Here is a 16,819-nt window from a genome sequence, read left to right as displayed (position 1 = left end):
GTCAGTGGGGAACGTCAAACTTGTGCCACACAAAGTAACCCATTAAGCGGGCAGTGGACCTGCCCATTGCCTCCTCTATCCTCATCTACTATATATGGTGTTCCTTACAGAACACCGCAGGAGATTCATTTTCCCTGTGTCTATACAATTCCTCCCTCTTCTGTCGTGGGGAAGAATGAATCTTCTCCCCCAACCTTTGCACATCCCCAATCTTTTCCACTCGTCACTTTAATTTCATGTTTCATGTATCTTGTGTTTTATAACTGCTGGCAGATCAATTTCCCTCCTAGGATAAATAAAGTTATATTGTATCGTTCCCTGATCGTTCTTATTTACATTGTGGGCCGTTAGTTTGCCAAACATTGGTGAGACCAACGTGGAAACGGTTGCTAACCATTTTGATCCCGTTTTGCCACAACCATTCTCCTGGGTGCTCGGCCTACCAAACTGGAGGGCCTGCAGTGGAGTATCCATGGTTGCTAACCTGAGTTTGGACAAATCGCCTAGATTGGGGTCATTCCCGGATTTTTTTTCCCGAATTGGACTGGGACCGGTTTTTTTCTTCCCCCAGGGATCACGAGGTTCTTGGGGTGGAGATTGCTTGAGTGAGACTACATGCAAACTGGAGGAACAGCACCTTATCTTGGGTAGTTTGCAGTGTGAACAGTATGTAACATTGAATTATTGAATTTAGGAATTAACGAATTACATGGTAATAAATTTTTAATATATTTACAACTTAGAGATTATGTAAAATTAAATACGCAAGATTATAGATTTAGGGGCCTAGAAATCCTTGATGAATGTCTGAATCGACATCCTAATACAAATAAACTAATATCTTATATTTATAATACCCTTTTAGATACTGACATTCGGTCATCAGAGTCATATAGACGAGCATGGGAGGATGAATTGGCTCAACCCATAATGAAAGACGCATGGGATGAAAGTTTACAATATATACATCATTGCTCGTTAAACACTAGACATTCCTTAATACAGTTTAAAATATTACATAGATTACACTATTCAAAGACAAAATTAAACAGGCTCTTCTCAAGTACTTCCCCTCTCTGTGATAAATGTCAATTTCAAGAAGCAAAATTTTTGTACGGACATTTTTAAAACTATCTCTAAAGTTATCGATAATCAACTGGACCCAGATCCAAAATTAATAATATTAGGATTATCAGAACATACCACAAACTTTACAATAAGCCTGAGACATTTTCTTGATTACAGTTTAATATCTGCAAAAAAATTAATGCTTAAATTTTGGAAAAAACCAGCAACCCCCACAATTAAAATGTGGATTAATGAAATGACCGAGACCTTGCATTTGGAAAAATAAGATTTGGCTTAATTGACAAACCAGAACTATTTTTTAAAAATATGGTCTCCATTTATTGAATTAAAAAAAAAGTAAACTGGTTTAACCCAAAATTAAAGTCACAACTTGAGTTTAGGGTTGGTTGAACAACTATACTCAACATATCCCGGATCTATCTCCACAATTTTTATATTTGTAATATCCTTTCTTTCTTGCTTTTTTTTTTTCTCTTTCTATTAGTTTATAGTAAAAAAAAAGAATTGTTGAATTTGAGGTAACTAACCTGCTCTCCAGAGATGTCACCTGAACTACTGAATTACTTCAGCATTTTATGTCATTTTTTGTAAACCAGCACCTGCAATTCCTTGTATCTGCTCTTTGCGTTAGAATGGCCTGTTTGCGTATATATGCAATTTTGGGATTTGGGATTATGTACAATATTATAAATATCTTAATATTGCTTTCAAAAGTACAGATGGGGAGTGCTATGAAAAATTGTATATTGTTATTGGGATTTGCCGCTGCAGCTGGGGATCCATGGTCAATTTGTTCAGAATTTGTAGGGTCGGATAGTCAATATATTTTTTTTCAAATTACCTATTGTGCTAATACGTTTGGAGCTACTGCATGAATGAGCATATCATTCGACAAACAAAACATTCAACAGTGATAATTTAACACCTATTGTCAGGCTTCAGAAGCTGCAAACAGATCCACACAGAAATTCATGCGCACAGACAGTTTCTGTCGCCTGGCATGAAGAACACACCCTTTTTTATTGTGTTAACTGTATTGATGTTGTAGGCATCCAAAAATTACTCATCACCAACTGCATCTCATGCAAGGGATCTTGCCAATGGTGGCTGCCCACTGTGAGCCTGTGTGTCTCTCTCTCTGCGTTGCTACACAACACATTTTTATGTAGGCTTGAGTCCTTTTACAGTTTGCTCCTTTTTATCACAAATTCTTCCCACAGTTGGCTGTGGACCTTGCATTTTGGCAAAGTGAGTGCTCTCTGTTGCATTTTGAATTGCTCAATGCCTTGAATCAGAATTATTTTGAGGTAGACTTAAAATGTAAGCTTAACCTGCACCAGAAATTCACAAGCAGTGGTAAAAGTAGGATGCTTCTGCCTGGAACAAAGATGGGACATTCTCAGCAGCGTTAAAGACATGGGATTTATATGTGAACAGCTAAATGTAACTAATAAAGAAAAAATGCACATGGCTGTGAAGGCCACATCACTGGGTATTTTTAAGGCGAACATTGACAGAAACTTGATTAGTAAGGGTGTCACGGGTTATGGGGAGAAGGCAGGAGAATGTGGATGAGAGGGAAAGATAGATCAGCCATGATTGAATGGCACAGTAAACCCGATGGGCTGAATGGCTTACATTTGCACCTATGACAAACTTAAAAAAGGGTGTGGAAATATATTTTTTCATTACAACAAGCGTGCTAAATTGATCAGCATTGTCATATTTTAATAATTCATTGAATGGATGTGGGAATAGCTGGTGAGGTAATTATTTATTACCTATCCTTCATTTCCCTTGACTCATGGTGGCTATGGTGGTATATAGAAAAATCTTTGGAAATTATACAAAAATTGGGAAAGTTTGTAATATTGTTAACCCAAGAGCCTTGCACGTTGGAAAAAGGATTAGGGGAAATTAGGCAAAGCTAGCAATGGTAATTTAAAGGTCACGTTGGAAAGGGTGGTATTTGGTTTAGGATATTGTGCAGTTAGCAAGGCACAGTTGGTGGAAGCAAAGGCAAGGTATAAAGGTAAGAAGTCGAGCATATTGAATGGTGGGATCACAGAGGGGGAGAATAACCATATCTATATTACTAAAACTCTGTTCTTGACCGGTTTCGGCTTTCTGTGCTGCGGTTTCCGAGAGTACGCCGCCACCTACGGCCGTCATTTTTGGCCACCTTGCTCAGAGCCCCCCTCCGCCACGTGTGTGCCGAGGATTTTTCCCGTCGATGAAAATTGACAGAGATATTAATGTTTTTACAACATTCCCCATTCTCTCTGCTGCCCCCGCTGGAGGGAGGGGGAGGGACTATAAAATCAGGAAGTGGTGTGCCTCAATCAGTCTCTACAAGTGTTGTGCCTCAATCAGAGCTTTGAATGACACTGACAAATGTCTACAGCACTGTGAGTACCCTTAATTTGGTTTGAAAATGAAAATATGGTTAGAGGTAAAAAAGCACTGCCTGCAAATAGTTGTTTGGGTTTGGGTTGAAGTAAAAAGGCACTCTCTCTCTAGACCCTTCTAGTCCGTGCCGAACACGTATTCTCCCCTAGTCACATATACCTGCGCTCAGACCATAACCCTCCATTCCTTTCCCGTCCATATAACTATCCAATTTATTTTTAAATGATAAAAATGAAACTGCCTCCACCACCTTCACTGGAAGCTCATTCCACACAGCCACCACTCTCTGAGTAAAGAAGTTCCCCCTCATGTTACCCCTAAATTTCAGTCCCTTAATTCTCCAGTCATGTCCCCTTGTTTGAATCTTCCCTACTCTCAGTGGGAAAAGCTTATCCACGTCAACTCTGTCTATCCCTCTCATCATTTTAAAGACCTCTATCAAGTCCCCCCTTAACCTTCTGTGCTCCAAAGAATAAAGCCCTAACTTGTTCAACCTTTCTCTGTAATGTAGTTGCTGAAACCCAGGCAACATTCTAGTAAATCTCCTCTGTACTATCTCTATTTTGTTGACATCCTTCCTATAATTAGGCGACCAAAATTGTACACCATACTCCAGAATTGGCCTCACCAATGCCTTGTACAATTTTAACATTACATCCCAACTTCTATACTCAATGCTCTGATTTATAAAGGCTTGCATACCAAAAGCTTTCTTTACCACCCTATCTACATGAGATCCACCTTCAGGGAACTATGCAGTTATTCCTAGATCCCTCTGTTCAACTGCATTCCTCAATTCGCTACCATTTACCGTGTGCGTTCTATTTTGATTTGTCCTGCCAAGATGTAGCACCTCACACTTAACAGCATTAAACTCCATCCACCATCTTTCAGCCCATTCTTCCAAATGGCCTAAATCTCTCTGTTGACTTTGGAAATCTACTTCATTATCCACAACACCACCTATCTTAGTATCATCTGCATACTTATTAATCCAATTTACCACACCTTCATCCAGATCATTGATGTATATGACAAACAACCTCACCTAGCACCTCACACTTATCAGCATTAAACTCCATCTGCCATCTTTCAACCCACTCTTCCAACTGGCAATGGTGGATCGAAGGGCCGAATGGCCCACTCCTGCACCTATTTTCTATGTTTCTGTTTCTAAGTGTCATGACAATAAGACTCGTCTTCAGACTGATTGTAGTGGGGCGGGTCGGGGGGTAGAAAGCTGGAAAAGAGGTGTCAGTGGGACAAAGCCATGCAAGTGATAGGTGGGTACAGGTGAGAGGGGTTCAATCGCCAGATGGGTGAAGAAAAGGTAGAGCTGAAAAGAAGACAAAAGGCTGTGAGATTAGAAAAGAAGTGGAAGTGAACAGGGAGGGGGAGAGGAAAGGGCAACTGGATAGTGGGAGAAATGGGTGTGAATCCAGATGGGGCTGAGGGAAGAGAGTAGGAAAAGAGAGGGATCCTCTTTATTGGCCAAGACAAGAGTTTTGCAATCTCCTCTCTCGCTGCTCCACCTCTGTGATTCCCCCTGATATCTCTGTATCTCCTTTTCCCCTGATTCAGTCCGAAGAAGGATCTCGACCCAAAATGTCACCCATTCCTTCTTACCAGCTTTGTGTCTATCTTTGACAAATACATTGTTGTAGGAAGGAACTCTAGATGCTGGTTTAAACCGAAGATAGACAGAAAATGCTGAAGTAACTGCTGTGGTCAGCGGGACCAGTAAATGCTGGAGTCAACGGGACAGGCAGCATCCCTGGATAGAAGGAATGGGTAACATTTCGGGTCGAGACCCTTCAGACTGAAACAGGGGAGAGGGAGAGATACAGAGACAGCAGGAGGAATCACAGAGGGGAGCAGCGAGAAAGGATGTTGCAGAACTCTCGTCGGAGAGAGGAGGAGAACGTCTTCAAAGTAGACATACCTTGAAAAGATTTCACAGTGGAGCAGACAAAATGTTGTAGGAAGGAACTGCAGATGCTGGTTTAAACCAAAGATAGACAGAAAATGCTGGAGTAACAGCAGGACAGGCAGCATCACTGGATAGAAGGAATGTGTAACAGGTGACAGGAAAAAGATTGTCTGAAGAGGTTCTCGGCCCAAAAAAGTTCTGCACCATCCTCTCTCACTGCTCCCCCTCTGTGATTCTTCCTATTATCTCAATATCTCCCTCTTCCCTGATTCAGTGTGAAGAAGGGTCTTGAACCTAAACATCACCCATTCCTTCTATCCAGAGGTGCTGCTTGTCCCGCTGAGTTACTCCAGCATTTTGTGTCTATTGACAAATACATTGGTGGAAGCGCAGATAACATAGTCTGTCCAGGTGTCTGGATGTATTTAGTACTCTCTGATTCTGACAGTATCTTACATAATAGTGGTCAATTGGGAAATTACCCAATGACATTTGCTTTGTTTATCATTTAGCACATGGTATTAGCTTCATTCTTCTGCCAACCATGCTGAAAAGACATGTTTTTTCCCATGGTTGTTTCCAAAGTTATCTGATGACTGGTGAAGTGGTTCGTCATCTCTCAAATAATTCCATTACCACCCGGCATATTTAATTTTGCATTATGGTGCTTAAAGAAGGTACTGAAAACACAAAGAGTGTAGGTTTTTCAAAAGGTTTCTCCATTTCCTTAAAATGCTTGATTGGAGATGTAACAAATTGTTTCTATATTCCCCTGACAAGTAATTGAAGCTTAAGAAAATGTATTACATTGATCCCTGATTGAAAGCATAATCATATTAATTTAGATTGAAATTAGCCTATATTCACTGGAGTTTGAAAAGATGAATGGTGATCCCATTTATTAATTTGAGTCTGGAGCTAGGCTGGTGACATGGTGGCCCAGAGGTAGAGTTGCTGCCTTGCAGAGCCAGGGTCCCGGGTTTGATCTGACTATGGATGTTGTCTGTACGGAGTTTGTCCATTCTCCCCATGACCTGCGTGGTTTTAGGATAGTGTGTGTAGGACAGTGTATGTGTGTGGGGATCGCTGGTGTGCGAGGATCACTGGTCGGCGCAGACTCGGTGGGCCGTAGGGCCTGTTTCTGAGCTGTATCTCTAAACTAAACTAGACTAGATGTGTCGGTTTCTGAGTATGGATTCACTCATTTAGGATAACGATTGTATGTCTTTATATCTGGGGCTGAGAAACAGTGGAATGTTCAATCCCAGTGGGCATTAGATGTTTGAACTATTGTGTATGTTCAAGACAGAAAACAGCTAAGGTGTCTGTTCAAAACTGTGGTCCCTGCAGGAACTGAACCGATGTCACAGAGCCAGCATTTTCACCACTTCTGGTAACTCGCTAAATTACTTCACTCTCAAAGATACCTAGTAACTCTCTAGATTTAGTTTTAGTTTAGAGATATGGCACGGAATCAGGCCCTTCAGTCCACTGAGTCTGCAATGACCAACGATCCCCATACACTAATGCTATCCTTTACACACCCTAGGGATAATTTACAATTTTACCAAAGCCAATTAACCTACAAACCGGTACGTCTTTGGAGTGTGTGAAGAAACTGGGGCAAAAATCTGTCTAGATTAGTTGAATTTAGTTTAGTTTAGAGATACAGCACAGAAACAGATCCTTCGGCCAACTGAGTCGAAGCCGACCAGCGATACCTGTATACCTTGCACTAGGGACAACTTACAATTTTTACCAAAGCCTACAAACATGTATGTCTTTGGAGTGTGGGAGGAAACTGGAGCACCCGTAGAAAACCCACGCAGGTCACAGGGAGAATGTACAAACTCCATAAAGACAGCACCCGTAGTCAGGATCGAACCCAGGTCTTTGGCATTGTAAGGCAGCAACTGTGCCACTGTATTGCCCCAGTAAATGCAGGTTACTAGATACCTCCCTTTGGATACAAAGGAAATTAATTGATATTGGAGTTGGGTGCAAAGTGAATGATATAGAAAGAATGCAGAATCTGATCAAAATTGTGTGGAGGCCAACTGACCTTCCTCTCCAGCTCTCACTACTGATGTCATTATGTAAGCTGTATTATCACAAAAAGTACACCAATCCTTTGCTCTGATCTTTCCTTTACCAATTATGTTTACAGCCCTTTCTGAAATGTGAAGAGATGACAGCAGTTGAAGTAATACTTAGCACAATTTTGTGCTATTAGCTGGGCTGTGAATATCCAAACCACTCATGCTCTTAGTCAAAAATGATAATGCTTTTAATCCTACCTCCCTCAGATGGAGTGAATTCTGAAATGAAAGAAATGGTCAAACCCATTAATTTAGCCAAACGCTTGATCGGCTAACATTGTCACTTTGAAGTGCATGCTCCAAGCAGTGCAACTTACCTTCGGTGCGAGTTGCGATTGTTGTTCACGTGTCCTCTTCCCGTGCAGCCTGGAGTTGGGCACCTGAGCACATTCTCATGCATTGCAAGGACTGAAAAATGTAACAAAACATACCATGTCATTGTCGAAAGCGCAGATCCATTAATTATGCTCCAATATTATAATTTATTTCAATCCATCTATCTTGAAAGTGAAAGTTGTTATTATCTATCTATCTATCTATCTATCTATCTATCTATCTATCTATCTATCTATCTATCTATCTATCTATCTATCTATCTATCGAAATACAGATGCTGGTTTATATTGACGATAGACACAAAATGCTGGAGTAACTCAGCGGGACAGGTGGCATCTCTGGAGAGAAGGAATGGGTGACTTTTCAGGTCAAGACCTGAAGAAGGGTCTCAACCCGAAACGTCACCCATTACTTCTCTCCAGAGATACTGCCTGTCCCGCTGAGTTACTCCAGCATTTTGTGTCTGTCTGTCTGTCTGTCTGTCTGTCTGTCTGTCTGTCTGTCTGTCTGTCTGTCTGTCTGTCTGCCTGTCTGGGAAAATGGACAAGGGAGAGCCAGTGAATGTAGCGTACCTGGACTTTCAGAAAGCCTTTGATAAGGTCCCACATAGAAGATTAGTGGGCAAAATTAGAGCACATGGTATTTGGGGTAGGATACTGACATGGATAGAAAATTGGTTGACAGACAGGAAACAAAGAATAGGGATTAACGGGTCCCTTTCAGAATGGCGGGCAGTGACTAGTGCATACCGCAAGGCTCGGTGCTGGGACCGCAGCTATTTACAATATACATTTATGATTTAGATGACGGGATTAAAAGTAACATTAGCAAATTTGCAGATGACACAAAGCTGGGTGGCAGTGTGAACTGTGAGCAGGATCCTATGACAATGCAAGGTGACTTGGACAGGTTGGGTGAGTGGGCAGATGCAGTTTAATGTGGATGAATGTGAGGTTATCCACTTTGGTGTCAAGAACAGGAAGGCAGATTATTATCTGAATGGTGTCAAGTTAGGAAAAGGGGAAGTGCGACGAGACCTGGGTGTCCTTGTACACCAGTCACTGAAAGTAAACATGCAGGTAGAGCAGGCAGTGAAGAAAGCTAATGGCATGTTCGCCTTCATAACAAGAGTAGTTAAGTATAGGAGCAAAGAGGTCCTTCTGCGATTGTACAGGGCCCTAGTGAGAGCACACCTTAAGTATTGGGTGCAGTTTTGGTCTCCAAATTTGAGGAAGGCCATTCTTGCTATTGACGGAGTGCAGTGTAGGTTCGCAAGGTGGATGGCGGGACTGTCATATGTTGAAAGAATGGAGCGACTGGGCTTGTATACACTGGAATTTAGAAGGATGAGGTGATCTCATTGAAACATATAAGATTATTAAGGGATTAGACACGCTGGAGGCAGGAAACATGTTCCCGATGTTGTGGTAGGCTAGAACCAGGGGCCACAGTTTAAGAATAAGGGGTAGGCAATTTAGAATGGTGATGAGGAAAAACATTTTCACCCAGAGAGTTGTGAAGCTGTGGAATGTTCTGCCTCAGAAGGCAGTGGAATCCAATTCTCTGGATGCTTTCAAGAGGCCCTGTCCCACTTTCCCGAGTTACCACGAATTCTCCCGAGTTTTCCCCTTGATTCAAACTCAGAGAATTACAGTAATAGCCAGCCATAGGTACTCGAGGCTACTGTTTTTACTCGTGGACATTTTTCAACATGCTGAAAAAACGTCCCGACTTATCTGAGCCCCGAGTACCTACGGCTGGCATTACGAGCCGCTAAGAAATATCTACGGACTCCTACGACCTCCCTACAGACTCGCTACGGACTCCTACGGACTCGCTACAGACATTCTCCGAGTTTGAATCAGGGGCAAAACTCGGGAGAATTTGTGAGTAACTCGGGAAAATGGGACAGGGGCTTTAGGTAGAGCTGTTAAAGATAGCGGAGTCAATGGATATGGGGAGAAGGCAGGAACGCGGTACTGATTGTGGATGATCAGCCATGAACACAGTAAATGGCGATGCTGGCTTGAAGGACCGAATGCCCTACTCCTGCACCTATTGTCTAATGTCTGTTGTCTATCCATCCAACCCTCTATCCATCCAAACACATTTGCACATACATTATACGAACAGGAAACTTACATAAAGTTATTGAATTTATAAGCATTGGGTAAATATCAGAAATCATTATTTCCAAGGGAGCTGCCAGGTTTTCCTAAGCCATAGTAAATTTATAAGAATAAATGACTCAATTTGCTCCTCCGTGTTTTGAAAATCGATTTCAGTTGGTAAATGTGATAAATTTGTTGGAGTTATTTGAGAATATCACAAACAGGTCGATAAAGTAAACATAGTGTATTTGGATTTCCAGAAAGTTGTAAGGTGCCATGTAAAAGATTACTGTCCAAGGTGATAGGACATGGGGTTGGCTATAATATATCAGGAGTGGCCAACTGCTCAGGAAACATATATCATTTTTGGGTTGGGAAATCAGTAATTAATGAGGCACTTTGGTGTAGATTTTTCTACTATTTGTAATTTTGTCATGAAGACTCAATTGAGTTTGACCAATCCTACTGTAGCCAAATTTGCCAAGAGTACAAAATGGGTGGGTAAGCAATTTGTGAGGAAGAAAGTAGGAGCCTAAAAGTGATGGAGATAGGTTGAGTGGGTGGGCGTGAAGTTGTCAGATGGAGTGTAATGTGAGAAAATGGAATAGCATCTGCTTTGGTAAAAAGAATGAACACATAAATTGTTATTTGAATGATGGAACCAAAAAAATGCAGTGATATAAAAAGATAGTACATTAAACACAAAATGTTAATAGATAACATATAGGTAACAAATAATTAGGAAGACCCATGGCATGTTGGCCTTATCTGTCAGGGGTACAAAATATAAACGTAGGGAAGATTTGATGTATCTTTACAGGGTGCCAAAAAGTCCAGACCTGTACTACATACAGCATTAATCTCTGTTATTAAGGAAGGATGTGTATTGGAGGCAATGCACAAATCATTGGTTTGAACCTTGGTATGAAACGGTTGATGTATGAAGGAAGGTTGATCGGGTTGGTGCTTTGGTCATTGAAGTACAGAGAAATAAATAATTATCTTATTCAAACATGTTTGATTCAGAGTGAGACTGATAGGGATGATGGTGAATGATCCTTCAATTCACGGGAAATTCTCTATAATCGGGGACGTAGTTTTGGAATAAGGCGCTTTCCATGTAAAACAGAAGTGAGCTGGAATAGCTTTCAGAGGATTATTAATCTCTAGAATTGTGGACGCAGAGTTATTGAATACATTCAAGATGGGTACCGACATACATTTAAATGATGGTGCTAAGGGCATGGGGAAAGAGCAGGGAGGAAGTGCTGAGACTAAGGATACATTAGGATGACCATATTGAATAACACCGTAGCTTGAGGACCAATTTGCCAATTCCTGTTCTTGTTTCTTGTGTAAAGTGTGCCAAAGATGTTGATAGCCTTGTGATAATTTGTCTATGAATCACTATCCGTATGTATGTCTCAGCAATGCCTGCTAACCAGCTGGGATAAAAATTGACACTGTCTCATCAAAATCTGATAATATCTGGAACCTCAAAATCAGGTCAGGAAATACATACTGCTTTTCAGTAATTGTTCCAGATGATTATTGTGATAAGCAAGTCATGAGTGATTTTACTAAAGTGGAAAGCATTTTACCTACACAGCTGGCTCCATAATCCCTACCTACCACAGCTGGCATGGGCAGTCCTGGTTCGCTATTCATCTAATTTTCTGACATGAGCATGTACCAGTTCTAAGTTAGAATATAAGAATAGAAATCCTTTAACAAAAATGTTAAGTCAAAAAGTAAGATGTCACCAAAATAGAATTGTGTAGAAAGGAATTGCAGGTGCTGGTTTAAACCGAACATAGACACAAAAAGCTGGAGTAACTTAGCGGGACAAGCAGCATCCCTGGAGAGAAGGAATGGGTGACATTTCGGGTCGAGACCCTTCTTCAGAGTGAAAGCCATGGGAAAAGCAAAATAGAATTCTCTTGCCTACTACCATTCAAATAAAGTTGATGTTGGTCCAACAAAGAGAAGATGTAATTGGACATCAGGGAGGCAGTGGTTTGATTAACTGCACTGCCTACTTGACAGAAACAGATAAAGTTTGAAACCATTTTCATTTTCAATGAACTCTGACTAAGGAAAAGACTGAAATCTGGCAGCCTCCTTTCACAGATCTGAGTTGGCGATCAATGCTCGGCATTGGTGCCAGAATGTGTAAGTGAGAAAACGAGGACCTGTAGTAGTGAGGAATATTTTCATGTAGTCTAGAAGAACACGTAGTCTTTCTGATCATGGTCTTTCTGAAAGATCTGTAACATTATTTATATATTTCCAAGTCTTCTCCAAAGGTAATCACCTTGGCATGGCGGGGAAGCTTGTGTGTGCCTAAGATCCTGAGAGATAAACCTATGCTCTGGAGCTATGGAATGTGCAAGGCAAGAGAGAAATGCCTACAAAACATGGGCCAAAAATACCTCTATGGTGAAACAGGCAGATGATGGTGGCTGGCCAGTAGATGGAGCACCACGACAGCTGAGAAGGCTGCAGCAAGGAGGGACTCCCAACCATGGTGGACTCCATGCCATTGGACCCAGGTCTGTCTTTGTCAAGGACCATGTGTGTGGCTGTCCGTGCACCACTCTCCCCATATTAAAATATGTCACGCAGTTTTTTCTGGTTCTCGGTTTAAAGGATCAGTGGTTAGGCAGCTCGGCCTCAGTTCCATGGCCAGTGCATATGTTTTTCACTGAGTAATTCTGAAATTGGTTCATGATCTCAAAGTTGGCAATGATTTAATAATGCTTCCACAATTTCACCTGGCTGCCATTGCAAGGCAGGTTTTCAGTAAATGGCAGTAGACATCATGAGCCACATTCCCAAAATGGAGCAATCATTGTTTAGAAAAATGCTGTAAATGAGACCTGCTTGACAAAAGAGACACAAACTGCAAAGGCAATTAGGGATTGCTTTAAAACTCTGGCTAAAATGTTGCACTCTCTGTAATTGCATGTTCTAATGACTTCAAAGCGGAGGGACAATGTGCAAGGCCAGAATCAAAGTAGGAGTCATATGTGACTATGGTTCCTGCTGTTTCCAGGATGTTACATTAACCAAGGAGATTTGAGTATGGAATTATAAGAAGGATGACCATGCATTGAAGGATGCCAACACATTCAGAGAAACTCTGATAAAAGGGAGAGATAGGAAGTGTTTGTAACTAAAAAGTGATTTAGATCAGTATTTTTAAAAGAAAAATGAGGATTATATGGTTTCCTCAAGGAGCGTAACAACACCTGACGTAGGAATTATCTCTAATCTCAGTCTTAAGAAGGGTTCCGACCCGAAATGTCACCTTCTCCTTTTCTCCAGAGATGCTGCCTGACCCTCTGAGTTACTGCAGCATTTTGTGTCTACCTAATAAAAGGAGCCATTTTTTAGTGTGGGAAAATGTAGAGAACTTGTCAGGGGTGTCAAGGTTTATGGGGAGAATGCAAGAGAATGGGGTTAGGAGGAAGAGATAAATCAGTTATGATTGATTGGTGGAGTAGACTTGATGGGTCAAATGGCTTAATTCTGCTCCTATCACATGAACTTGGGTAGTTAACATGTTAGTAGAAATGTGGATCTTAGAGAGTTGAATTGCTGCCATAATGAAGGAGGGAGCAAAATGAATATCTAGGAAAAGGCTTAGGCCTAGATAATGAAGATGATATGGCTCAATTCAGGAGATATGGCTAATTAGCAAAGGAGGAAGGATCTAGGCCTCTACTCGCTAGAGTTTAGAAAGATGAGGGGGTCCTTATAGACACTTACCGAATAGTGAAAGGCCTGAATAGAATGGATATGGAGAGGATGTTTCCACTAGTGCGAGCGTTTATGACCAAAGAATTAGAATTCTAGCCTTAGAATTAAAGGACATTCCTTTAGGAAGGAGGTGAGGAGGAATTTATTTAGTCAGAGGGTGGTGAATCTGTGGAATTCATTGCACAGTCGATATTTTTAAGGCAGAGATAGATAGATTCTTGATTAGTACGGGTGTCAGGGGCTATGGGGAGAAGGCATGAGAATGGGGTTAGAAGGGAGAGATAGATCAGCCAAGGGACGACAGATGGCACAATGGGCTAAGTGTTCGGCTGGCGACCGGAAGGTAGCCGGTTCGAATCCCGCTTGGAGTGCATACTGTCGTTGTGTCCTTGGGGCAAGACACTTCACCCACCTTTGCCTGTGTGTAATGTAATGTAATTATGTGAAGCACTTTGGGGTCAATGCAAGTTGACTGAAAAAAATGTGCTATATAAATAAGATTATTATTATTATTATTATTAAGTGTGAATGACGAAGTAGACTTAATGGGCCAGAAGCTCATTAATCCTGCTCCTATCACATGAACATGAAATTATTGGCACCATTCAACTGCCTGGATCTCTTCAGTTCCAATAACATGCAATTGCATAGTTTCCTCACACATTGTTGCTATGAAGAAAGTAGGGGAGAAGCGTTAAAGGGAGAAGCATTCAAAGGTAGTGGTTGAATTAGCATTGTTCCTACACTTGGATTGGATGTTTTGGCAAATGAGGGAAAGCCTGATGGTGCTTTATGAGGTACAGCCAGGTTTGGTGGTGGTTAGTTAATATTGTGTCTTAAATCTGCTCCTACTGGATTGAGCTAATGCAGGTGGGGGGCTTTCCCAGTGACTACAACCAAAACAGCAGTGAATAATATTTTTTTGAAGGAAAGACACAAAATGTTGGAGTAGCTCAGTGGGTCAAGCTGCACAGATTCTCCCTGGAGAATAAGGATAGGTGACATTTCGGGTCGAGACCCTTCTTCAGACTGATTGCAGGGGCGGGGGGGGGGGGGGGGGGGGGGGGGGGGGGGGGAGAAAGCTGAAAGAGGGGCAGGACAAAACATGGCAGGTTATAGGTGGACATAGGTGACGGGGGGGGGGGGGGGGGGGGGGGGGAGGGGGTATTGATATGCAGATGGATGGACAAAGGCCAAAGATGAGACCAGGTGTTTTTTTTTTTCTTTTTTCACACAGAGAATGGTGAATCTCTGGAACTCTCTGCCACAGAGGGTAGTCGAGGCCAGTTCATTGGCTATATTTAAGAGGGAGTTAGATGTGGCCCTTGTGGCTAAGGGGATCAGAGGGTATGGAGAGAAGGCAGGTACGGGATACTGAGTTGGATGATCAGCCATGATCATATTGAATGGTGGTGCAGGCTCGAAGGGCCGAATGGCCTACTCCTGCACCTAATTTCTATGTTTCTACATAAAGTTTTTGATATGGATAAGAACGCCACAGGTAAACATAACAGAACAATTGTGTAGAATATTCATGAACTACATGGGTCATAGGCAAGGTTGTTGTACTTTAAACATACAGTTCTAAGCGATATGTTTGAAACTTTACATTTGGATTGGACACTTCAGGAAGAACGGTTGAAGCAGATGGGCAGGTGAAGGATGCAGAGAGATGATCAGAAATAACCTTGGTTATTGTGAAGATCGCAGTGGTGGAGAAAACGTGTGAGAGCAATGTTAAGATCAAGCAGTTACGAGGAACAGGGGACAAATTCAATGGGCAAACAAAATTAATATTGAAATTACTGAGTATAAACAGAGAGCCTAGAGATTAAGGGAGGGGCAAAATTGGAGGTCTTATTGAAAAAAACGGACCTTAAGGAAAGTAGGTAAAAAGGAATAAAGAAGGATTAAGAATGGTGGAACAAAGTTAGATTCTTGAAGGAAAAGAGGGAAGAAAGTTAGCAGATATTTGGAGAATGGGGTAACCTCCCCACCATTGAAGGCACCATCTCATAAAGGCAGCCAGCATCATCAAACATCCACACCGTACTGGTCATGCTCTAATTTCACTCCTGCCATCAGGAAGAAGGGGAAGGCATCAAAAGACTGGAACATCCAGGTTCAGGAACAGCTTCTTCTCAACAACCATCAGGCTAGTGAACACTGCGAACTCCAACTAAACTCTGAACTATGAACGGCCTTGGTTGCACTAGGGACTTTTTTTTGCACTATAGTGGGGTTTTTTTAAATGTATTTATCTTTTTTCCTGTTTGCTTATTATATTTTCTATTAATACTGTGTTTACAAATCTGCTGTGCTACTGCAAGTAAGAATTTAATTGTTCTGTTTTGGTACATATGATAATAAAACATTTTTGACCTTTAACTCTTATCTCTTGACCATTCCCATGGTGCATTTATCAGGGCAATGTACATTGAGGCAGATAGGTATTAGTGGAAGAAGGAACTGCTGATGCTTGTTTACACCGAAGTTAAACACAAAATGTCGGAGTAACTCAGCAGGTCAGGCAGCACCTCTGGAGAAAAGGAATAGGTGACATTTCAGGTCAAGACCCTTCTTCAGACCCTTATTCCTTTTTGCCTGAGATGCTTCCTGACCCGCTGAGTTGCTCCAGCATTTTGTGTCTATCTTAGGTGTTGGTGTGGGCAGGCATGTGTTCAGTATCAGGCAAAGGCTGGATGTTAAACTCAGCATTAGAATTACAATGGGAAAAATGAATGTTCCAATGAGAAATGAATTTAAATTAATTGAATACCTTATTGTCACGTGTGACAAGTCATAGTGACATTCTTTGCCTGCATACCCAAGGTATGCAATAGTCGCCACATAAATGGCACTGACAATGTTACAAAATGCAAACAGGTGTGTTGACCCACTGAGAGTCCAAGGTTCTGGTCTTGAGTTAGATAAATATAATTGGAAGAAGATGATCACATTTAGTTGGCAGTGGATGCTGGCTGAGAAGTGCAGAGATGAAGATGGAACAATATAGATTGGTGCTTATAAAGAGGCAGTGGCTTATCAAGAGGTATTTGGGAAATGCCAATTGTCTTTGCTGC

At 41.6% G+C, this 16,819-nt stretch overlaps 1 protein-coding gene across 2 annotated transcripts in view; it reads right to left on the bottom strand.

The window, feature by feature from the left end:
* The window catches only part of st18 (ST18 C2H2C-type zinc finger transcription factor), a 122,355-nt gene that overhangs the window by 48,698 nt on the left and 56,838 nt on the right, over window positions 1–16,819 (bottom strand). For both annotated transcript variants that reach the window (XM_055634085.1, XM_055634087.1), the window contains exon 7: window positions 7,845–7,935. In XM_055634085.1, the coding sequence (XP_055490060.1) occupies window positions 7,845–7,935 (91 nt within the window). The remainder of the gene's footprint in view (window positions 1–7,844; window positions 7,936–16,819) is intronic.

This window comes from Leucoraja erinacea, chromosome 4, assembly GCF_028641065.1.
Source record: "Leucoraja erinacea ecotype New England chromosome 4, Leri_hhj_1, whole genome shotgun sequence".
Taxonomy (NCBI): domain Eukaryota; kingdom Metazoa; phylum Chordata; class Chondrichthyes; order Rajiformes; family Rajidae; genus Leucoraja; species Leucoraja erinaceus.
The sequence above is the reverse complement of the archived record's forward strand: the minus strand, read 5'-3'. Positions and strand labels throughout refer to the sequence as shown.